This window comes from Caloenas nicobarica, unplaced genomic scaffold, assembly GCF_036013445.1.
Source record: "Caloenas nicobarica isolate bCalNic1 unplaced genomic scaffold, bCalNic1.hap1 Scaffold_83, whole genome shotgun sequence".
In the NCBI taxonomy this organism is placed as follows: Eukaryota; Metazoa; Chordata; class Aves; order Columbiformes; family Columbidae; genus Caloenas; species Caloenas nicobarica.
This window is the reverse complement of record NW_027017717.1, coordinates 685,649-707,467: the sequence shown is the minus strand read 5'-3', so window position 1 is coordinate 707,467 and position 21,819 is coordinate 685,649. Positions and strand designations below refer to the sequence as shown.

Sequence of the window (21,819 nt, the reverse complement as noted above, 5' to 3'; positions counted from 1 at the left end):
ATATTATCCAAAGCTCAAATATTATATAAAGATCAACTATTAAAATATATTAACGCCAGACAAAAATTCATGGGGAAAGTCTAGGTACTTATTTAATAAATATTAAATATTATATAAAACTCAAATATTATATAAAGATTAAATACAAAGTTCAAACATTTAAATACATTAACTCCAGACTAAAATTTGTGTGAAAAAGTTTACATACGTATCTATAAATATTATACAAAGCTCAAACATTGTATAAAGAACAAATACTGAAATATATTAACTCGAGACAAAAAAGTTTACATACTATATTATACTATACTCTATTATATTATACTATACTCTGTTATACTAGACTATATTATACTAGACTATATTATATTATATTACTAAAATATTATATAAAGATCAACTATTAAAATATATTAACGCCAGACAAAAATTCATGGGGAAAGTCTAGGTACTTATTTAATAAATATTAAATATTATATAAAACTCCAATATTATATAAAGATTAAATACAAAGTTCAAACATTTAAATACATTAACTCCAGACTAAAATTTGTGTGGAAAAGTTTACATACGTCTATATAAATATTATACAAAGCTCAAACATTGTATAAAGAACAAATATTGAAATATATTAACTCGAGACAAAAAAGTTTACATACTATATTATACTATACTATACTCTATTATATTATACTATACTCTATTATACTAGACTATATTATACTAGACTACATTATATTATATTACTCAAATATTATATACAGATCTAGTATTAAAATATATTAACTCCTGACAAAAACTGGTGGGAAAAAATTTACATACTTAAAATACTTATAAATAGTAAATACTTAAAAATACTTATAATTAGTAAATAATATACAAGGTGAAATACGATACAAAGATGAAACATCAACATATATTAACGGCAGGCTCCTCCTTTGCTGCAGCTTTCCTCCTCAGGATGAAATGGAAGTTGGCCTGGGTGTTCATGGCGTAGAACACGTTCGCCTTGGGTGGGATCACCAGCTCTGCAAGAGAGGGAGCGGAGCAAGCGTTAATTTGCGCACCACTTAGCGTTAGGGGTTTATTCTCACCGGCAGCTGCGACAACGTGTCGATGGCGTTTCTGACGTCGCTTCACATTTCACTCTTTCCTTCCAGATGCCACAGAACTTTTCCAGCAGCAGCAGCAGAGCTCTGCTTCCCCACCTTTGGCCTCGGAGATGATCTGTACCAGCTCGTAATCAGCTGAGCCAGACTCCAGGTTGTGCTTCTCCATGGCTCTCTGGATGACAGCAGGAGCCTTCTCTTGGTTCGTTAGCTGCAAAGACAGAGTTGCAATGGGAGCTTCTGCTTTATTCTCTCTTTAATGACTGAACCATTAGCAAAGGCCTGTCTTTCTGCAGACTACTTGGGCTTGGAAAAGATTTCCAAGAACTGAAAAATTACAGCGGGTCAGTAACTGCGTAGCAGATTCAGCCAGATACTAAACCACGCTCTTTGCGACACGTGGTGGTTGATTTAGTTCAAGACGACAGACACTGTTCTAGAAATGCAGCAGTAAATCACAGCCTCTGCTCTCCTGAGCAACCACTTGGAGAGGTGAGACCTTGTTCTCAGCAGCCATCAACTCCACAGCAATTGCTGCCCCAGCTGTTGTTTGCAGACATCCATTGATCTCCTGCGCTAAACACTTTCTGAGGTTTGATCAGTGAACGGGTGTTTCCAAAACTAAAAGCACCATTTACGTCACCTGGGGTGACAACATCACCCACGGTAACAGCATTTTGCTGTTCCCGCCACTCACCAGGATGCTCTTGTAGATGTTGCCACTTCTGTCATCTTCCAGGCTGGTCCGGATGATGCAGCTGTCTCCCTTCTGCTGGTTGTAAACTGGCTGCACTGGAGGCACTTCTTTTGATGTGGTGGTTGTCATGGAGTCGGGGCACTTCTTGGAGCACTTGGCATGAGATGGTAGCAAGGGAGGGGACGAGATCAATTGAAATCACACTAACAACTGCTCCAGCTCAACAGTTTAAACCAGTGATGGATGCCAGAGTCCAGCACCTCATGCTTCGTTTGGTTTAAGAACGTTTAGTACAATTTCAAAGATCCATCAGCTAAATATGACACTCTTCAGCACAACAGCCTTAACAAGGGCTTCAGCAACCCCGTTAAGGCAGTTTAGGTCAAAAGAGCAGAGTCTGTAGGACCAAGCTCCCTGGGAACGGAACCCAGCCCAGGCAAGGCTTCCTCTGGGCAGCTCCTGGCAGGTCAAACCCACAGGGCTGCTGAGCTCTGACCTCACCTGCTTCTCACTTGCTCAGCTGCTCTGCCTGCCCCACAATTAGGCTGGGCTTATGCACATGAGCTTTCCCCCCAAAAAAGCCTTTCCCAGAGCTCAGGTCCCTCCATTCCACTGCGAGCAACGCAGCCTCGCACAGGCTGTGTGTGCTGAAAACAGGGCCCAGGCCCTACCTTGTGCTGAGGCTCCTCTGCAGTGGCGCTGGCAGTGACGATTGTGACGCTGCTGTCCCCAGAGCTCCCACCCGGAGCGGGTTTGGGCTGCGCTGTGACGGGTGTGCTGTGGGCGCTCAGCCCCAAGCCCAGGAACGGCCTAGGAGAGAAAAGAAAGCGCAACGGCCACTGAGGGAAAGCACAACAGAGCTGGGCTGAGCAAAGCTGTCACTTGCTTCAAAAACCTGACGGAGTGTTGTGTTTTCCTGTCTGCAGTGGCCTATTCTTTGCGTGTGTATATCAAATTAGACTCTATCCTTATTTACTCTCTTTTGCTACTGCAAATTTGAATCGCATTTATAATCCAGCACTAAAATTGTTCCTTTGTCTGACACCTTAAGGTTACTTCTAATGTCTTTACTCAATAATCCTCATGACTACTTGCACCACCAGAAAGGGACAACGTCAGACAGAAATACGTATTTCTAGCTGGTGGTGTCTCCTTACAGTACTGCAGTGCTCTGGGTCCCCAGCCAGGTTTGTCAGCTGGTGTTTGATTTATTGCGGTTCATAGTCAGCCACCAAACGCCCCTCTCCCCGTTGTGCTCACAGGCTGAATCTCTTCCCCACGCTCTTCTGAGTTGTGGCCGATGTGACGCGCTTCTCAGCAGCTGCTTCAATTTCACAGGAAAGGCGGAAACTGCAGAACAGGCAATACTATTAGTTATATAGTTATACTAGTTACATTGCCAAGTGGCAATATCTGAGAGACCTTGGGTTATTCCCACTTCACAGAGGGTTGCATCCCCACAAGGAGGGACGCAGCTCTGCCCGTGTGTATTTCCACTCTCCGGGAGCAGCAGCGTGCGGCAGCTCCTGGCAGCGCAGAGCTCAAGGCTGAGAGAACCTGCCTGCGGGGGAAGAAAAGCTGCTTCGCCAGCTGGGCTGAGACCCTACCTCTCCTCATCACTTAAATGCTGCTGCCTCCTAAACCACTGCAGGAATTTTTCATCTGGTGGCATGCAATAGCTGCTACATGCAGACTGCAAGAGCTTAATTTGGGTGATCACTTCAAATTCCTAAGAAAACAAATCATAAAATAGGAATTCTAATTAGAAAAATAAAGCCAGACTCATTCAGATACTAAACACACGCAGCAACAGATCCAGGACAAACTGAGTTTGACCCCAAGTTCAGTTTCAGTTGAAGAAGTGACTCTTTCAAGAACCAGTTTCTCAAACAATGCAATTCTGCAGCTCACCCTTCCCGCTCACCCTGCGTGGCCAGAGCAGCGCCGAGAGAGGAATCACGCCTGTACGGAGGTGGTTCTCAGGCACTGAGCAAGGGAAAGAACTAGAGGTGCCTGTGACGAAAGCAGAGCCTGATCCTCCCCGGCTCTGCACGTCGTGCACTCACACTTGCACCAGAGGAACACAAAACGCTGTCCCCAATGTGTGACTGGAACGTGCTGCTCTTCCCCAACTCCGCTTGCACACACGCTTGGCCAAAAGAATTCTTATAACCCCTCATGTTGGAGCAGGTTCTAGACTCGGAGCTGAGCACTCAGCACGGATCAGCTTTGCCGCTGCTTTGTGTGAAGCTGGACCCATGAGCACGGAGCAGCTCGTGTATCTCATGAGTACCCTGGCCCGTGCGGTTCTGCACACACGGCAAGTCTGAGCGGTGGTTTGTGGAGCCGGGAGCAGCTGAGGGAAGGAAACGGCTCCATCACAGCCAAACCACGGCTGCTTTCAGAGCCCAGAGCCGAGATCTGGCACGACTTCCCTCGCACAGAGGAAACCCCGGCGCCTTTGCTGCTACTGATCTCTGACCAACGAGGCTCAGGCTGGAAGGAAACGCTGAGCCTTGGTTTCTCAGGCCCAGGTACCTGGGTCACTCTCTGCACCTTTTACCCACCAGGATTTACTGCAGCACAAGGAAGATGGTTACAAACTGTATCTCGTGGCAAGTAAAGGTCTCACGCCAGCAGGTCTGATTCACTCCCAGCACACAGAACACACACGTGTAACGTGTTCCCGTGAACACCAAACGGGGGGAATGTGCGCGCCCCAGACGTAAATCCCGTGGCAGCGAGTGCCCTGCAGCTCCTCCTCCCCTGCTGCCCGCATCGAAAAGGAATTTCTCTTCCCGCGCCGCCCCTCGCAGCCCGGCAGAGGTTCACAGCGGGCCAGGGATTGTTCCTTCCTCACAAACTGCATTAACATTAGCGGCTGTCGGATACGCCTGAGCAAAGACAACAGGCTCGCCAAGAGAACGCTCTAGCAGAGAGCATCAGGAACTAAAGATCACGGAATAGTCAACGTTCCACTTACCCTTCGCCTCTTCTCAAAATTGATCAGCCCGCCCTGTTGGAAGGAAAGAGAAGGGATCAGAGGAGAAGAACACAGGCTCGGTTGGATTTCATCACAAACAGGATGAAGTAGCGACACCAAGGAAGGGAAAGGCCAGACCTGAGCAAAGGCTTCTACAAATACCTGTTTCCAGCTCTAGGAGAAACCCCAGCACTTGTGTACCTGAGTCTATTTTTTAAATAGATTCCTCCATGTTGAAGAACTGCACTAGAACCCAGTGGAAGACAGAGGAGCAGACACAGTGCCGGGAAGGGAGGGAGGATATTTAGGATTCCAAAAATTGCCCCAAATTACCTCGAGATAGTCCTGAAGGGCTGTGTCCAGCATCACCAGATCTGTGAGGAAGGTACCAAGGTAAGGTACCGTGCCCTGCGTGACTCCCTGCAAACCATCAGAGCAATGCTGGATTAACTGACCCGGAAATAATAATAATAATAATAATAATAATAATAATAATAATAATTATTATTATTATTATTATTATTATTATTATTATTATTATTAGCAGAAGAAGAAGAAGAAGAAGAAAAATTAGAATAATAATAAGAAGAAGAATTATTAGAATGCTAGAATACTCCTGTGTAAGCAAACAAAATACAACTCGTCTGCTTCAGCAAACAGTGCTCTTGTAAATGATGCTTTCTTTCATGACACCATCCTTAGTATCTTAGCCAGCGGTTCATGTCTGTACAGAGCGGTAGAAAGCCAACGTGCTCATTCGTAACTCATCTGCGTCAAACTGCGCTGTGCGGCACCTCTCGCCCCAGCAGAAAAGCCCGGGATTTACAGACCTGTCTTCCCCAAAGCACCGCACACGGGAGTTCCGTTGGTTAGGAAAAGGGCCGAGCTCGGCTTTGATTGCGATCACAAGCCTTGCAACTCAAACTCATCCCCACCTTCATCAGCAGCTCCCTGCTTGTCGAAAAGTTGTCGCACTCAGAGAAGATGTCGGACAGCTCTTCAAACATCAGCATTATGTCCCTGTACAGGAAAAGATTAAATCATTCCAGTTATCTGTAAGCACTCTAAATCAGATCGGGTTCCTATTTTTTTCTCATGAATCGTTAATAGTTGGGCACATCAAAGATAACGGCACCAAAACACATCCAGTGACACGCTGCACATCTACCAGGAACCTTCCTGGGATCTTCTGGTGCTCCCAGGCCCTGTTTGACACAAAGAAATGCCGCAGGGACGCTGACCCTGCTGAGGGTTCTCAATCACACCGCAGGTAGGAGATTCTTGTAAGAAGGCGGATAAACGGGTACAAAGAAAGAGCACGGAGCTTTTTGCCTTTGTCTGGGGCAGCCTTACTTTGGAACACAGGCCCAGGTCTTCTTCAGGCGATAGATGGAGGTGGACTGCAGTGCTGAAACGATGGCCTTGGAGGAGGAGAAGTTGTTGAGGATCCTGCATTCCTGTGAAAGGAGCGGTTAGAAACCCAGGAGCATTAAACGTCAGCATCACCAACAGGTCAGTGCTCTTCTGTCTGCCCCGTGTCCTGCTTGCTGCACATTCTCCCTGCTAAGCGGGCAGCTCTACAAATATTGAGCATCAAAAATATCACTGCCCCCTCCAGCCACCAAACACTTGATGGGCTTTGGCATTTACACCTTGTCTTCCTCACTTTCATCTCTTTGTGCTGATGCTGCCCAAACTACAACTGTGAGGAGAGGAAGAGCAACACTGCGTGTGCTGTGACAGGGACAGTCGGCCAAAACCAGAAAGAACGAGAGCTCAGCTGCTCCCTGGCCTGGGCCCAACGCGTACAACCCCCCTCTCCCCTCCCAGCCCCACGGCACCCGCACAAGGAACATTAAACAGTCGCCAATAAATGCTTTACACGTGCGATGCGAATCCACTTCTCCAAGATCTTGGCTCTTTGGCGTGTTTTCAGGTCTTTGCTCCTCAGAACGGTGCTGAGCACGCAGTTGGTGACGGCATTGAACTGCGAGATGGTGGCTCTGATGCTCCGGGCCAGGAGCTTGTTCTCTGTCTTCTCCCTTCGGGACCAGATGCAGCCCAGACAGTGCTGGGGCACAACTTTCTTGAAGAGTGTCTAGAGGGAAACAGAGGTGCCCAAGTCAGCCTGGATCTCTGTTGCCCACAGGAAGAAATGCACGCTTACAGTACAACTTGGACCTAAATCTAATATGGTATTAAAAGGGAAATACTTGTTTTCTCTTAGTTTAAAATACACACTTTGGCATAACCCTTTAGGCTTGATGCCCTAAAGAACTGTCAGCTAAACAGTCCTGGCAAAATAAGAGAGATCTTTGTCTCACTTGCATAACCAAGGGGAAAAATTTCTATATAATGATACTTTTGAAAGAGATTGATACAAACAAACCAAATCGGAGCACTACAGTTAAAAGTACTTATACACGTCTAGGCGAGGTAGCCTAAAATATAGTAAAAACAGGCTATTTCTGAGGGGTCAAATACTAAACTTTGCCAAAAAGGCTACGCAGTCTACATTCACACTTCAAAAAAAAAAGACAAACACCACCTTCAGAATAACCGAAGGAAAAGCCCAATGAACAAAGCAAGTCTGGATAACCCAGCAGAGCTGCATTCTGTGTCCCAGCAATAGAGCTGTTCTGGAACACTAGACTTACATTGACATAACTTAAAAAATAATTTAGAAGCCCGGTACTACTGCCCCGAGCATTTCAAGTAATAGGTATGATCTACATACCGCGTCCATGTATGTCAGCTGTTCTGCCACAAGGTCTTCTTGGAAGAAAGAGAATTCTTCTGGACTGCTGATCTCCAGTTCCTCTTCATTGTCCAGGTTATGGGGAGAAAGGCTGTGGAACCCGTCTGTCCGGCGTGGAAAACATGAGTTAGTAAATCTATACAGCAAACACTGAATCAAAGCAGATATTTCAAAAATCACTACATGCAATAGCACAACATGCAAAGGGTCCTGCCTGGTGTAACGGCCTCACCGTGCTGCCTATTTTAGTGAGAAAAGTAAGCACCAGAAGGTTAAATTGGCAAAGAGAAGGTGGAAGAAAAAGAAACAGAAAGAATTGAGCTGTTCAGGGTCTCTTCGCTGAGAAGTGCCCTAACCCATTCACTAACCATTCTTTGGAAGCAAAAAAACCCAACAACCCCCCAACAACAATTCCTTATTAACACTGCAGAATGTTGATAATCTACTTGTCAGTATTTATAAATTCTACAGCCTGAAATAAAGCTGAACTGCAAAGAGACAAGACTGCAATTATACCCTCAAAATATTGCCTCGAGAATGCTCTTATGTCCAGATTTTAAGAGAAGAGGAGGAGAAGGGAGAGAGACCAGTTGGAAAGTTAAAACATGCTTTGCTAGTAATACTCATGAGGAGAGAAAGTAATGCAAAATATACGAAACCAATCGTGGCTCCAGCAGCTGCAGGACAGGCACCCCGACGCCCTGGGCTGGACTCGGCAGTAAACCAGAGCTGGATTCAGGGCTGCAGGGCCTGTCTAAAGTGTAAGCCTGGGCCTTTCTGCACACCAGTCCTACCGTTATCCACTCCAGAGCCAACGGGGTCTGAAAAACACGCAGCAAACTTGAGAAAAATGCACGTACAAGAACTCAGCAGAAAGGAAGATTCGCTCAAAGACATTTGGTCTTGCTTAACCAAAACTAGAATGCTTGGAGAACACAGGCTTGAAACTGGGAGAACACACAGGCAGCAGAGAAAGGTACTTTACCATCATTCTGCAGTTCTTCTTTCTGGAACTGCTCCAAGAGATTCTGCGCCCTCTTCTCCGGGTCAGAGCCGGGTATGTTCCTCTTCAGATAATCCAGCACCTCCATCAGACACACGTAGTCCGGCGGCTCTTGGAAATCCTCGGCGCACTGATCGAGCCAGGCTTGTAAAATCGATGCGATCGCACTGTGAGCAAATTCAGAGAGAACACGTGGGTCCTATACAGCAGGTATTGATGCAATCGCCTGGATCTGTATCTAACAGAACAACACTGAGACATTCATCCCCCACGTGAAGGCAGTCTGGACACTTCTGTGAGCACAGAATTTAATTTGTTCTTTTTATGCAAGAAATATTATTAAGATATTACTTCATAGGAAACTAAAGGCTGCTTCTTCACTTACACCTTGGGAAACCAGCGCACTCATTAACAAAAACACTAAGATTTTCTCTGGGTCGCATTATTGGATGTGTTATGAGACAGTTGATACTCGGCCTTTACACAAGCTCCGTGAAGCAAACAGGGCTGTGAAGTGTCCAAGGAAACAACAGCTCTGCTGCCCACGTCCTCCTCCAACACCCAACCCTGCCTGGGGCTCGCTGGGCAGCGCAAAACCAAACTTACGTCCTGAGCGCTGTGGTGGATTCGGGGGAATTCTGGCTTTCAGCTTCTTCACAGCTTGAGACCTCCAGGTTTCCATATCTGAAAAATGAGAAGGGGGTTTAGAGGAACCTCTACTGAGTAAAAGCAAAATCCCAAATAGCGTAATTCATATACAATTAGCATAAACAACTACAAAGTGTTTCTAGCTCAAACTGCAAATGTGGAATCTAAGAGTCGGGCAAAGTTAAGGAGCTTGAAGAGGAAAAAAATCCTGAAGAAACAGCCAGTATCTTCCAAGCTAGTTTGTTCATTCCTAGGAAGCAGCCTGCACAGAGGAGGAATCAACCAAAACAGTCTCTCTGCTCACAGCTCCAAGACCCTTTCTGCCCATTTTCCCTCCAGCACACAAGGAGGCTGGAACACAACCACTTTCTGCAACGCAGCTTCTGTTTCTCCAGTATTTCCCATTCCTCCCCACTCCCAGGGTGATTTCACACCAAGTTTTCCCGGTGGCACGTGCCCACTTGTGCCCAAACTACTGGCACAGTTGTCACCAGTGGGCATGGCCATGGGGCTGTGAAAACACCACCGGGAAAGAGGAAACCAGGGGCTCAATTCCAACAGCAAAGCAGAATCTCTTGCCTACCCAGGCAAGGCCTGTGCCTTGCAGGCGAGATTATTCTGCCCTGCCACGGCTCACACCCTCAGCACCGCCCAAGGCTTTAAAACAGGAACTAGAGTTTCAACAATCTTATGACAGGGCTTCATGTTGGACAATTCCACCAGGGCTGGGGAAGCTGAGGCAGAGATGAAGGGTTTGCACATATCCCCGTGCACTGCAAAGCAAACCCAGACTAAATCAGGCAAACCCGTGGTCCCTCTGACAGCAGCGGCGCAGCCACAGCCACAGGGAGCTCAGCTGGGGACACTGAGCCTGGAGAGACCTGCGGGGAGAGCCCTGGCATCAGCTGGAACAGCTCCTTGCAAACCACACCTTGCACCTCCTTAAATACGGGGTAGGAGGACGTCAGGATACATCTGAGCGTGCACATTTTAATGGAAAAGCTGTATTGATTTTCTGGTGTCAGTCCCAGTTTGGTTCCTCAGCAGTCAGACCCCGCACACTTTCCCCACCTGGCGCCTGAGCTTTCATGAGAGTTGGGATGTGGGCAGCGTGCATTTACACATTTATGTGTGTTTATGCTGAAATCCTGAATTTTGCACGGTTCTTGACCTCTGTCCGTCAGGTTATTAAGTCCATGTCCACTAAAAGTAGTAGAAGAAATTCTTGCCAACATCCCCCCGTCATGTGTAATCAATGATGGCTCCGTTTCCATTCTGTCCCAGCTCTTACCTGTCCAGGAGCAGTTCCAGGACTGTGCTGGTGGAGGCAAAGGCCCTGTATGTGGAGAGGAAGATGCTGATGTATGTAAAATCATTCTCCTCAAAGGCCATCAGAAGGGTCTCCACAAGCATTTCCAAAGTGCCAGCTTTCAGGGTCCTGCTTTTGCACATCTCGGCCTGGCTGACAGTGTGTTCTACAGGTAACTGGTCCCCTTCAGCCTACAAAGTGGAAACAAAAACAAAGCACAAAGCTCAGACAGAAGCCAGATCCCTGACACAGCTTGCACAGTGAAACACAGATTCAGTTCCGTCTTTTCACAGGAATAGTCCATCTCTAGTTACTAAACAATTTTGTCAGTTTTGGCTCTCCAAATACCAAATGCTTTTCACCTGAAAAGCCTCCAAATCACTCTACAAATGCAGCATCACTTAGAGCTCTTCCCTTGAGAACATGACCAAGACCTGGCAAACTCCTTCTACGTACAAGGAACAACACCCCTGAAACAGGAAAAAATTCTACTTTTCTGAAGTATCTTTATGGGACACAGACATGCTCAAAATGCTCCCCACCTCTTACACAAAACCAGCAGCTGGGAAATGTACAGGAGGTCAAAAATACTTTCTCATGTTTCTCCTGGTAATAACAGGAGGCAGAGGTGGGAAATCTGCTACTCAAAGTCTCTATACTACCAACCTGGACACAACGGTGCAGGCAGCAGCACCTGCCAAACTGAGTGCCTGTGCATTTCAGCTCATTGCGCTTACCCCTAAAGCCTTCATGCTTGGAAATACCTTCGAAAAACAGTACAGAGCTGTAATTCTTGCAGAAAGGCAGACAATTAATTTCTCGGCTGGCTGAGAAAGCAATACGAAAATAAAACCCAAACCTATATTCACTTAAGATTTGAGGAATTTTCCAGTGACTTTTCAGAGACCTTCTTTAGTCAAAAGACCGAGACTATTTGTTTGGGAGACCTGAGACAGGTTCCTAACAGCAGAAATGAGCCACAGCCAGTCCAAAATAATTGACAAATGTTCAACTTCTCAGGCCATGAGCTAGACCCTCATTTCTGCACTAAGTACCATCTGACCCACCGCCACCACCGGTCAAATCTGTTTTACACATCAAGAAAACAAGAAGAGCCAACACAAGAAGACAGCCGTTTCAGATGATCCAGACACACAACTTCAGTGTTTTGTTGGTTTGGGTTTTTTTTTTAATAGTGGGAGCAGTCAGTGCTAAAAGTTAATATCATAATGATCCGTGTGGAATTCAGCTCCCTGGAGCAGGCTCCAAAGTCCATGAGCAGCCATCCAAAATGCCACCGCGCCAGCTTTACTTACTCCGAGCCATCTTGCTCCTTCATCCTCAGTCTGCTGGATCTGCACGCTTTTCAGGGTGTCACAGTCAACAGCTGCTGCTTCTACTTCTTCACCTCCATCCTCAGTTGTGCTCTGCCAGGAAAAGGGCAAAGAAAACAAGTAAGAGAGAAAGGAACATGGTCCCTGCACAAGCACCAGCTGCAGACACCAGCATGCCAAGACGAGGAGCTCAAACCACCTCAAAAACACTCACTTAAGTTGCCACTTTTTAGCTGCCTTTAGTTACCTGGGGTAACTTTTGGACTTCTAAATGAAAGCAGAGAGGAGCTGAGTGCACAAATTACTGTACAAGCCAAGGAAAGAGGTAAGAATTGAACCTGAGAGTCCAGATCTCCTGAACCCCAGCACTAACAGCCACTGCATTAACATGCTGATACATGTCGAGGAGCAAAGAACAAGAGAACTGAAAATAGATGTAACAATTAACTTTAGAAATACATATACTGGTCCCTCTGCAACCGCATAATGTTTTGTCATCATACGTACAATCGAACAATTAAAATTTCAGGGCTTTACTAACCACCACAGCCTTAAGCACAGCAACAACTACATTAGAAAGGATTTCTTCTGAGTGCAGTGCAACAAAATCCTGGTTTGGGGAGGCTGGGCTTTGGGTTGTTTTGAGTTGCTTTTCTGTTTGTTTTTACCTCCTTTACCTCTAAAATATCCCCTAGTCAGATAGAACTGTCTGTACACCAGTGACTTGCCTCTTGAACGCTCTGTGGAACCTCCACATCTTCCCCAGACTGGTTCCTCACACTGTCTTCCAGGCTCTGTGGAGTGTCTGCATCTTCCTCAGTTGGCTTGTCCTCAGTGTCCTCAATGTGCTCTGGAGTCTCTGCGTCTTCCTCTGTTATCTTGCTTGGACCAGCCTCAATGCGCTCTGGAGTCTCCTCAATGTGCTCTGGAGTCTCTGCGTCTTCCTCTCTTATCTCGCTTGGACTGTCCTCAGTGTGCTCTGGAGTTTCCACATCTCCCTCTCTTATCTTGCTTGGACTCTCCTCAATGCGCTCTGGAGTCTCCTCAATGCGCTCTGCTGTCTGCACACCTTCCTCCGTTGGCTTGGTCAGACTCTCCTCAAGGCTGTGCAGAGACTCCACGTCTTCCTCACGTGTCTTCCTCCGGGGTGTCCTCCTCCTTTGTCTCCTCCAACATCTCCAGAGAGACAGGTTCCGAAAGGAGAAATTCCGAGCCTGTTAGAAAACAACGGAAAGGCAGTTCTGAATTGCAGAGAGCAACACATTTACTTTTAATGTTCTTGCAAAAGTACCAGGACAAGATCATAGGAACCCTGACCTTTAGGCACTATTACAATGCAAAAAATAGATTGTACGACAGAATCATAGAATCACTTTGGCTGAAGAACACCTTGAATGTCACTGAGTGCAGCCCTTAACCCACCCCTGGCATGTCCCTGAGAACCTATAATCACTGTAACACTTGACTGGAAATCACCTCAAGGCACGGGATTCTATTACATCTCAGACAAAACTTGTTCCTTGTTCAAAAGTCCTTTCTCCTTTGAAATTTGTTGTTATTGCTTTTGGTTTTAAATATATAAGCAGTTGATCACTGAAAAGATTTTCATTGTCTGTTGCTTACAGGCCCAGAGAACACTTCACTGGAAAGAAGAGCTTTGTCACCAGAACAGGATACTTTTTGCCCATTTCCCCCCATCTCTAACTCATATTAACGACTATGTTAACTCTTAGGCTTAATCCGTTGATGCCGGCCTGAGGACCTGTGCTGAGAACCTGAGAACACGGCCCTGAGAACCCACAGCCCTGTCCCCCAGAACCTCCTCCGCGTCCGTTCAGCCCCTCCAGGGCTGGGGACTCCCCCGCTGCCCTGGGCAGCCTGTTCCCACGGTTAATAACCCCTGCTGGCAGCAAACGCTCCCAACGCCCAACCTGAAGCTCCCCCGGCACAGCTGGAGGCCGTTTCCTCCCGTCCCGTCACTCGGCACTCGGGACCAGCCACCAACACCCTTCTCTCGGCACTCGGTGCTGCCGCCCCCCGGCCCCGTGGCCCCCGCAGGCCCGGGGGAGGGCGGGCGGCGGGGCCCGGCCTTGCTCATACCCGTCCGCAGCAGGGCCCGCAGCTGATCCCGCACATGGCGCTGCGTCCCGGCCGTGGCCGCAGGCAGAGCTGCTGCCGGCTCCGCCAGCCCCGCACTCCCGCTCTCTCTCTCTCGCCCCGACCGCTCGCCCCGACGGCTCCGCCGGCAACGGCCGCGGCGTCACCACGGCCACCGGACGCGGCCTCGCGGGCCGCCCGCAGCCGGCCAATCGCAGCTCGCCGCCGCTCCCTCGCGCGCCCCTTGCCCCGCCCTCAGCCCGGCCGGAGTGGAAGCCCTTGCTCAGCCGGACAGAGCGCCGGGAGCGGGCCCGACGGGCGGGACTGCAGCTGTGCGGGGAGCAGAGCTTGTTCTGCGGCAGCGTGAGGGACGGGCGCTCCCGGGAGCTGCTTCGTGCACACGCACCACACGCTTTCGTGGGACTGCTGGGCCTTGCAGGCGGGAACCGAACCCCGCTGTCTTACCAACGCCTCCTGCAAGTCGTTCCGTCGGCGCCCTCACGCCGGTTTCTACCAGACACACGCGAGCAGTCCACAGGCTACAAGCACCACTGCAGCCGGGTTGTGGCTTCCCAGCTGAGGCAGCTCTGCTGGAACACAGGGCAGAGCCCACACTCCTCCTCCAGCAAGAAGGTGGTTCTGCAGGAAACATGGGGCATGAATAAGGTTTTCACACCAGCCGCTTCCTTAACAACACAGGGGTTTGGGCACACGTAGGTGTGTGTGCGTGTGTCTTTTATTCTCCGGGGCTCCTGCCTTCCGTGAAGAGGAACCTCACAAAGCTGTGTAATGTTCTGATTAGGAAGAAATATCAAAGAGGAGAACATAGATAATGCAAAACTACACAGTCCCAGCAGAAGTGGTGTGATAGATAAACTTACTCCACACAGACAGAGTCTATGCTCAAGAGAAGTTTATTGTAGTGGAGATAAGCAAAGCAGCGCTGGGTGCGTGGGAATCTGCGTTCCACCTACACGCACACCTGACAAAGTTTTTAGTGGTCATTATATACCCCCGCTTTGTTATTACAATTCTCTATTTTTGGGAATTATCCCACCCACTAATACATATTCATACTAATAGATACGCATGCTCTGTCTTGGTGTTAGGGTCTTCTCTCCCCATCTGGTGGTCGTCAGGATGAAGGCTCTCATCTTCCTCAGTTTGTCCTTTATCTGAACTCGGGGGTCCTTGTAGAAAAAAATCACTGTCCTTCTGGCTTTGGCTGACGTTTCTGTTATCTCCCCCATTTGGTCATCTTCTTGTCCTTCAGTCCACGATTTGTCTGTTCCTGTTCCTGTGTGTCGGTACATCTGGTTTCCTCAAAATAGACTCAGAACATCCTTATCAATAACATGAGCCATCTGCCATCTCATTTAACTAGCAACAGGAATCACTAGGTCGCTCTAACATTTACTACAAGTGGGAAAGGAAAAATGAAGTTCTTGTCATTTAGAGCAATGTTTTCACTTTGTGATTCAATAGATTCCTTATTCTACTAAAGGTTTTAAAGAATAGACAACTGAAATCAAGAACGTGTTGTTCCCCAGCAAAGGGGGGTTCCTTCCCCAGAAATGTGAGTTGTGGTTAAACACACTGGCTCATTTTGTGGAAGTCAGTGTTTCTGCTCTCTTTTGTTCCTTTGTCTCTGGTCAGAGCAATTATGTACCTGAGTGAAAAGATGAGGCTGCTTCCCCGTGGGACCTTGAACACCCTCCACTTCAGCAGAGGTGACCCCCCTTGTTCAAACCTTTTCTAACCTCAAACATTTTTCTCAGTGTCTTATGACTCTAAGAGAGGCAGAAACGTGCTGGAATCCACCAGATCCCTTGTAAGAACGATTGATCCAAACTGGCAGAAAACAGCAGCGATCTGAACAAAAGGCCTCGCGAGCTTTTGTAAAACAACAAAACCAAGCCAGCCTGGAATGACGTCTTTCCACAGTTCCTTGTGTAGAATTCTGTATTTATAGAGATTGATATAGAGAGCTGTACAAGCGTTCATACCTTTCTGGATAGCTGTAACTAGGCTGCTGTGTAGCCGTTACTCCTCGTAGGTTTGTAGGCTTTTTCTAACCCTGTTCACTGAGAGAAACTGCGGGCGAGTGTTTGGGTATTTGGGTTTGTTTTTTCAAAGGGAATCAAAATGGTTTCCAAAACCATTCAGCTCAGTGGAGCAGCGCTCCTCTGTAGGGTCATCTCCTTCATTGCACGGCAACAGAAAACTGTCGCTGGCTTCCCCTCCACAAATCTCCAAACTTGCCAGATCTAAACGGGCCTCCCAGTCCAGAGCTGCCGTCTTGGCGTGTCTGAAATCCTGGGACGTGGCAGCAAAAGTGGAGGTTGCAAAAGGGAGGAGTTAGTCCGGGTCATGTCCTGCTTCACTCCCTGTGCCTCCATTTCTTCCTTCAGGAAAACAAAGCCTGACAGCCTGTTTGCAGGCCTGTTTAATTAGGCCCTAAAACCAAGTGTCAGGACTTCTAGGAACTTTAAATTTAAAGGGTTTGGTTACAAACTGCTTGACATTATCCTTATCAAACCAAAGCCACCTACAGAGATGTTGGTGTTGTCAACTGTGCTGTTCTCGACAGCCCCAATAGAATTATTGCACGTGACAAGATGGAAAGGCAACTTGTCTGGATATTTTTATACGTGAGGAGCAAACTTGTCTCTTTTTTTGGATGAGTTCGGCTCTGCCGCTGTTACAGGGAATTAACAATTAAAGGGTTAACCACGTAGCAAGGGCCTCGAGTTTTGTGAATTATGTTCAGAAACAGAGCCTCATTAAATGCAAAGATAAGAAGTTTTACAGCATCCAGCTGTATCCTTGAGGAGACGAAATAACGAAGATTTTCAGCAAAGGGATGATACTTTAACTGACTCAGCAGTTGGGGTCCCAGCCAATTCAGCATTCTAAGCCGAAGATGAAAAGTTCATGATCACCAGGTAGCACTGCGCAGGTGCAACAGGGAGGGGCCAAGGTCCTGGAACTCATTTTAATAAGAGCCACCTTCTTGGGGAAAGGTTATGAATAGGTATAGGCGTTCCTGGGGTTATCATGAATATGTAACAACTTGCTGTATTTAAAAACATCTTCTATTGTTAGAAGGCGCACGCAAGATTAAAGGATTGATCCTTCATGCGCCCGACGTCTAACAAACATACCTGCTTTATAACCTTGCGAGTTGTAAAGTTTTATGACTTTATAGGTTGTAAAGTTGTTGCCGCATGTCATTTTGGCGACTGCGGCAGGACGAACTCTGCCCGGCTGCGCGGACCGCCTGAGAGAAACGGACCTCCTAGACGCGTCCCGAACCTTTTGTTTCGGAGGGGCTCCACTCCGGCTGGTCACCGCGAGGGCAGACAGCGACCATTTGCATTAAGCAGATCAGGCATGTTTTTTTACTGTAACATGGAGGCCCACTAACTCATAGGAGACGTCCACGCGTGGCCAGATTCCTCATATTGGTGTTTGGTTTGGTGTAAATGGGTACCTAAGGGGGTTGCTGACTTGACTCGACCAAAAGGGGGTCAGCCGCTAGCGATCTTGGGGGTAGATCGAGTAACCTTGAGACTTCTGTTGTGTCCCGGTTTCGGGAGCCAGGATGGACCCGCTAATGACTGTATGGAAGCGGGAGAAGGGTAAACAGAGTCTCCAGTCGTGGGTTCAAGTCTCACTACAGTCGTCAGGGCTTCGAGTCCCAGCGGCGATTGAAACAATCATCGGGGGTTCAAGTCCCGTGGCGATTGTAACTTTATAACATCTTAACCCATGGGAATTGAAGTTTATATTGATGTAACTGTAATTGGAATACTTATGGGGACGGTTACATGTTGTATGATTAAGAAGTTTTTGTGCCGGGTACCGTGCTTTGTGTGAATGAGTGCTCGAGACGCAGTCTGACTGCAAAGTGAGTGCGGAGTCCTGATCCGCGGTTCCGCGTCCTCCGCGAGGAGGCCGGCCGGAGATGGACGAAGCGAATGATAAGTGTTTGTTGAACTAATAGCTAGCTTGGTAATTATGTGTGTTATCTTTATAAGTGCCTGGGTATTCCATGTCTATTGTAATAATCTGTAGAGTACAACCATCTGTACGATGAGCAGTTTAGCTCTTAACTGTGTGCATGTAAGGTTTTTTGTGTGGTAGGCTGTGCCTCATCTCGGTGTACTAAATTTAGCTTTTTGTGTGCACACCAGGCAAGAAACCCTGTTTGGGGATAACAGTTGTAATACCCTAGATGAGACTCTAATAAAAGCCTTGCCCAGTCCAGCTTGCTGAAGGCAGCGGGGGGTCAGGTGCTGATTGGGCTCCAGCGCGCACTGACCTATTTTGTCAGGGAGACCCAGTGGTACCTCTGCCTGGCTGAGCGGTAAGCTGTCCAAAGGTGCAATGCTAAAATCGAGATATTGTTTTGATTAATTGTAATTGTGATCTGTTTGCATATTTGAACTTGGTATTTGGTTTGCATGTCTGAGCTCAGTATTTTAGTTTGCATATTTATATTTGGTACCAAAAGAATTTTGTTTGGGGAGATAATTATAAAATGAGAACCGGTTCCATTACTAAAGTACCACCTTGCTCCCTCTTAAGATGCATCTTTACACATGAGAGTAAATTAGTGGAGGGAAGTGATTTGAATGTGAAATTCTGATGATGAGATGAGGGACAAATGCTACAATATGTGGATGACATTTTGATCACTACCAGAAGAGAGGAGACGTGTCTAACCTGGACTGTAAGTTTATTGAACTTTTGGGGCTCCAAGGATACCGGGTATCACAGGAGAAAGCCCAAATGTGAGTAAACCATTTTTCTATTCTCTCACGAGAAGCAGGGAATAGCCTTGGGTATACTGGCACAGGACCTTGGCCCATATCGACAAGCTGTGGCCTACTTCTCCTAACAATTAGACACAACTGCAAAAGGGTGGCCTGGATGCCTGCGGGCAGTTGCTGCAGTGGTACTGAATATACAGGAGGCTCGGAGACGTACCATGGGTCAGAAAATGACTGTGCTAGTATCCCACACGGTGTCTGACAAGATGATGTAGAAATTATCGTCACTAACATTGTCAACCCAGCTTCTTTCCTCAGCTGTAACGTTGGAGAACCAGTTCATCATGACTGCCTGGAGACCATCGAAGCAACATAATCCAATCAACCAGATCTAAAAGACATTCCTATGGAAAACGCTGAAAACTGGTTTATGGACGGAAGCAGCTGTATCCTGAGCAGCGAAAGGCATGCTGGTTATGCCATAACTACTAGCCGTGAAGTGATCTGGACCTTTGCCTAAAAATACTTTCACACAAAAGGCAGAAATAATTGCCCTTACTCGTGCTCCGGAACTAGCTCAAGGTAAAACTGTTAACATCTATACCAACTCCAAGTATGCTTTTGGGGTTGTGCATGCACGTGGAGCAATTTGGAAGGAAAGGAGACTTTTGAACTCTCAAGGCAAACATTATCAAGCATGCGGAGGAGATATTGAAACTATTGGAAGCAGTTCAACTTCCTAAGAAGGTGGCAATCATGCATATTAAGGCACACCAGAAAGTGAGTTTGGAATTGGAGAAAGGAAACAAACTGGCAGACAGAGAGGCAAAACAAGTGGCCAAGCAAAAGGTAAAAATAGAAAGTGCCTTAGTCCCTGACGGGCAGGTCTCTTTAGAAGGTAAGCCAGAGTATACTAAAGAGGATCGGAAACTCATCGTAGATTTAGAGGGGTCATATAATAAGGAAGGGTGGGTTCACACCCCACCGGGAAAAGGAGCAGAAGCACTATGCAAACATTTGATCAGGGAAATAAGAGCTAGAAATTTGTATACCACTGTAAAACAGGTGATACAACAGTGTGATCTTTGCCTCCAGACTAATCCCAAAAATATGCCCAAGCTAGAAATGGGTTGAATTGGGAAAGGGAATGGGCCTGGACAACAATGGCAAATTGATTTTTCGGAACTCCCAAGAAAAGGGGGGTACCGATATTTGTTGGTATTAACTAATACTTTTTCAGGTTGTGTCCGCACGTCACCACGGACATGCCCCTGCACCCCCGCAACCCATCGGACCCCCCCAGCCAACCTGGACTGAGAGACTGGGAGCTTCCAGAAATTCATCATTGCACTCCCCAACCCCCCCCCCCCATTGCAAACCCCCGTACTGCCCCCACTGCACCCCCATGACACCCCCCGCTGCCCCGCACTCCCTGGACCCACCCCCAGCCACCCCTTGCACCCCCCGGGGTCCCAGCTGCCCCCAGGGGTGCTTTGCTCCCAAAAACTCTTTGATCATCATTGCAGCCCCCGATACCCCCACCTATCCCACCCTCTCCCCCTACTTCACCCCTATGACACCCCCAGCCACCCCCGGAACAGCCCCAGCCACCCCTTATGCCCCCCAAGTCCCAACTGCGCCCAGGGTGCTGAGCTCCCAAAAACTGTTGTTCATCATCGAACCCTCCCTGACCCCCCCAATTCACCCCCAAGACCCCCCCACCCACTGGTCCCTCCCCCAGAAGCCCCCCTCCCCACCCATCGTGCCCCTCCCAGCATTCCCTTGCGACCCCGAGGTCTCAGCTGCGCCCAGGGGTGCTGAGCTCCCCAAACCTTTTGTTCATCATTGCACCCCCCCTGACTCCCCCCACCCAGCCCCTGCACCCCCTGACCCCACATGCACCCAGCAACTGGGTGCTCCCAGAAACTCTGGTTCATCGTCGCACCCCCTGGACCCCCAAATTCACTGCCCCCCTCCCCCCATTGCAGCCCTCTGAGCCCCCCCACCCCCTGCCCCTCCCACCTGCGCCCAGGGGGTGCTGATTTCCCGGAAACTGTCGTTCATGAGCCGCAGCAGCTCCAGGAACTCGCTGTCGCGATAGTCTAAATGGTTCCCGGACACGATCGAGCAGATGATGTTGGACGTGGCGCAGCTCAGCAGGTACGCGGGGTCAAACGGCTTCTCTGGGGGAAAGGGGGATCTTTTGGGGGAGGCGGCCAGCACCCAAGGGTGACACCCCCGCCCGCCCAGACCTCCCCAAACCCCCTCACCCCCCCACTCCGTAACCTGGGTGCAGCTCAGCAGGTAAAGGGGAGTCAAAGGGGGGGCAGGAGGATTTTTTGGGGATGTCAGCACCCAGGGGTGCCCCTCCACCCTGGTCCCCTCTCCCGACCTCCCCCCAGTCCCCCTGACACCTCCCCCCCGTACCCCTGGTGCAGACCAGCAGGTATGTGAGAGTCAAAGCACTTCTCTGGGGCGGCGGGGGTATTTTTGGGGGGTGTCAGCACCCAGGGGTGCGTGTCCCCCACCCTGTCCCCCCCATACCCTGGGTGTCCCACAGCTCCTTCAGCAGCGCTTGCGCCTCCTGCTGGATGCGGCTCTCGATGCTTTTCCAGCCCACCCCGAAGTCGCGCAGCACCGAGTGAGAAGCGGCGCAGCTGCTGCCAGCGCTCCCCGTTGGCGAAAACCACCCCTGGGGGGCACGGGTGGTCAGCAGCCATGGGGGTGCAGCACCCATGGCGGGGGCAGGACCCCGGAGGGGGGACATGGTGGGGTGAGCAACCATAGGGGGTGGGAGGGGGTGGGTAGCATCCATGGGGGGTTCAGCACCCTGCGCAGGGTGGGCACATCACTGGGGTCCAACGGCTGTCAGTGTGCCACCACTGGGCTCCCACCACTTCTGGGGTCCCACTTCTGGTGTCCCCCCCGGTGTCCCCGCGCACCGTGGCCGTGGAAGGTGCTCTCCAGGGTGGGCATGCGCCCACGCCCAGCGAAGGCCTCGGCGTTGTCCACCAGCGCCTCGCGCACCGCAGCGTGTCCACAGAGCACCAGCACCCACCGCGTCCCCAGCCACACCGTGAACACCGGCCCGTACTTCTCACTGAGC

The 21,819-nt window shown here is 48.8% G+C and overlaps 1 protein-coding gene across 1 annotated transcript; it reads right to left on the bottom strand.

The window, feature by feature from the left end:
* Positions 1–909: 909 nt before the first annotated feature.
* LOC136002930 (ral guanine nucleotide dissociation stimulator-like 1) lies at positions 910–21,450 on the bottom strand. Its single transcript, XM_065658166.1, has 21 exons — positions 21,258–21,450; positions 20,736–20,896; positions 14,404–14,477; positions 13,863–14,328; positions 12,570–13,055; positions 11,824–12,000; positions 10,490–10,698; positions 9,157–9,234; positions 8,533–8,717; positions 7,527–7,651; positions 6,672–6,887; positions 6,143–6,246; positions 5,677–5,809; positions 5,123–5,239; positions 4,790–4,822; positions 3,414–3,535; positions 3,067–3,156; positions 2,478–2,616; positions 1,807–1,998; positions 1,209–1,320; positions 910–1,028 (listed from the first exon to the last, which is right to left on the bottom strand). Exons 1-21 carry the CDS (start codon positions 21,448–21,450, stop codon positions 910–912), a joined length of 3,531 nt encoding a protein of 1,176 aa, XP_065514238.1.
* Positions 21,451–21,819: the final 369 nt, after the last annotated feature.

Excerpts from the sequence above, each read along its gene's own strand:
- LOC136002930 (XM_065658166.1), bottom strand. The coding sequence starts at position 21,450 with ATGGGTGCTGCACCCCCATGGCTGCTGACCACCCGTGCCCCCCAGGGG. Across the intron at positions 6,888-7,526 it reads AGCTGACATACATGGACGCG|ACACTCTTCAAGAAAGTTGT; the intron begins GTATGTAGATCA and ends GTTTCCCTCTAG. Across the intron at positions 2,617-3,066 it reads GTGGGGAAGAGATTCAGCCT|GCCGTTCCTGGGCTTGGGGC; the intron begins GTGAGCACAACG and ends TTTCTCTCCTAG.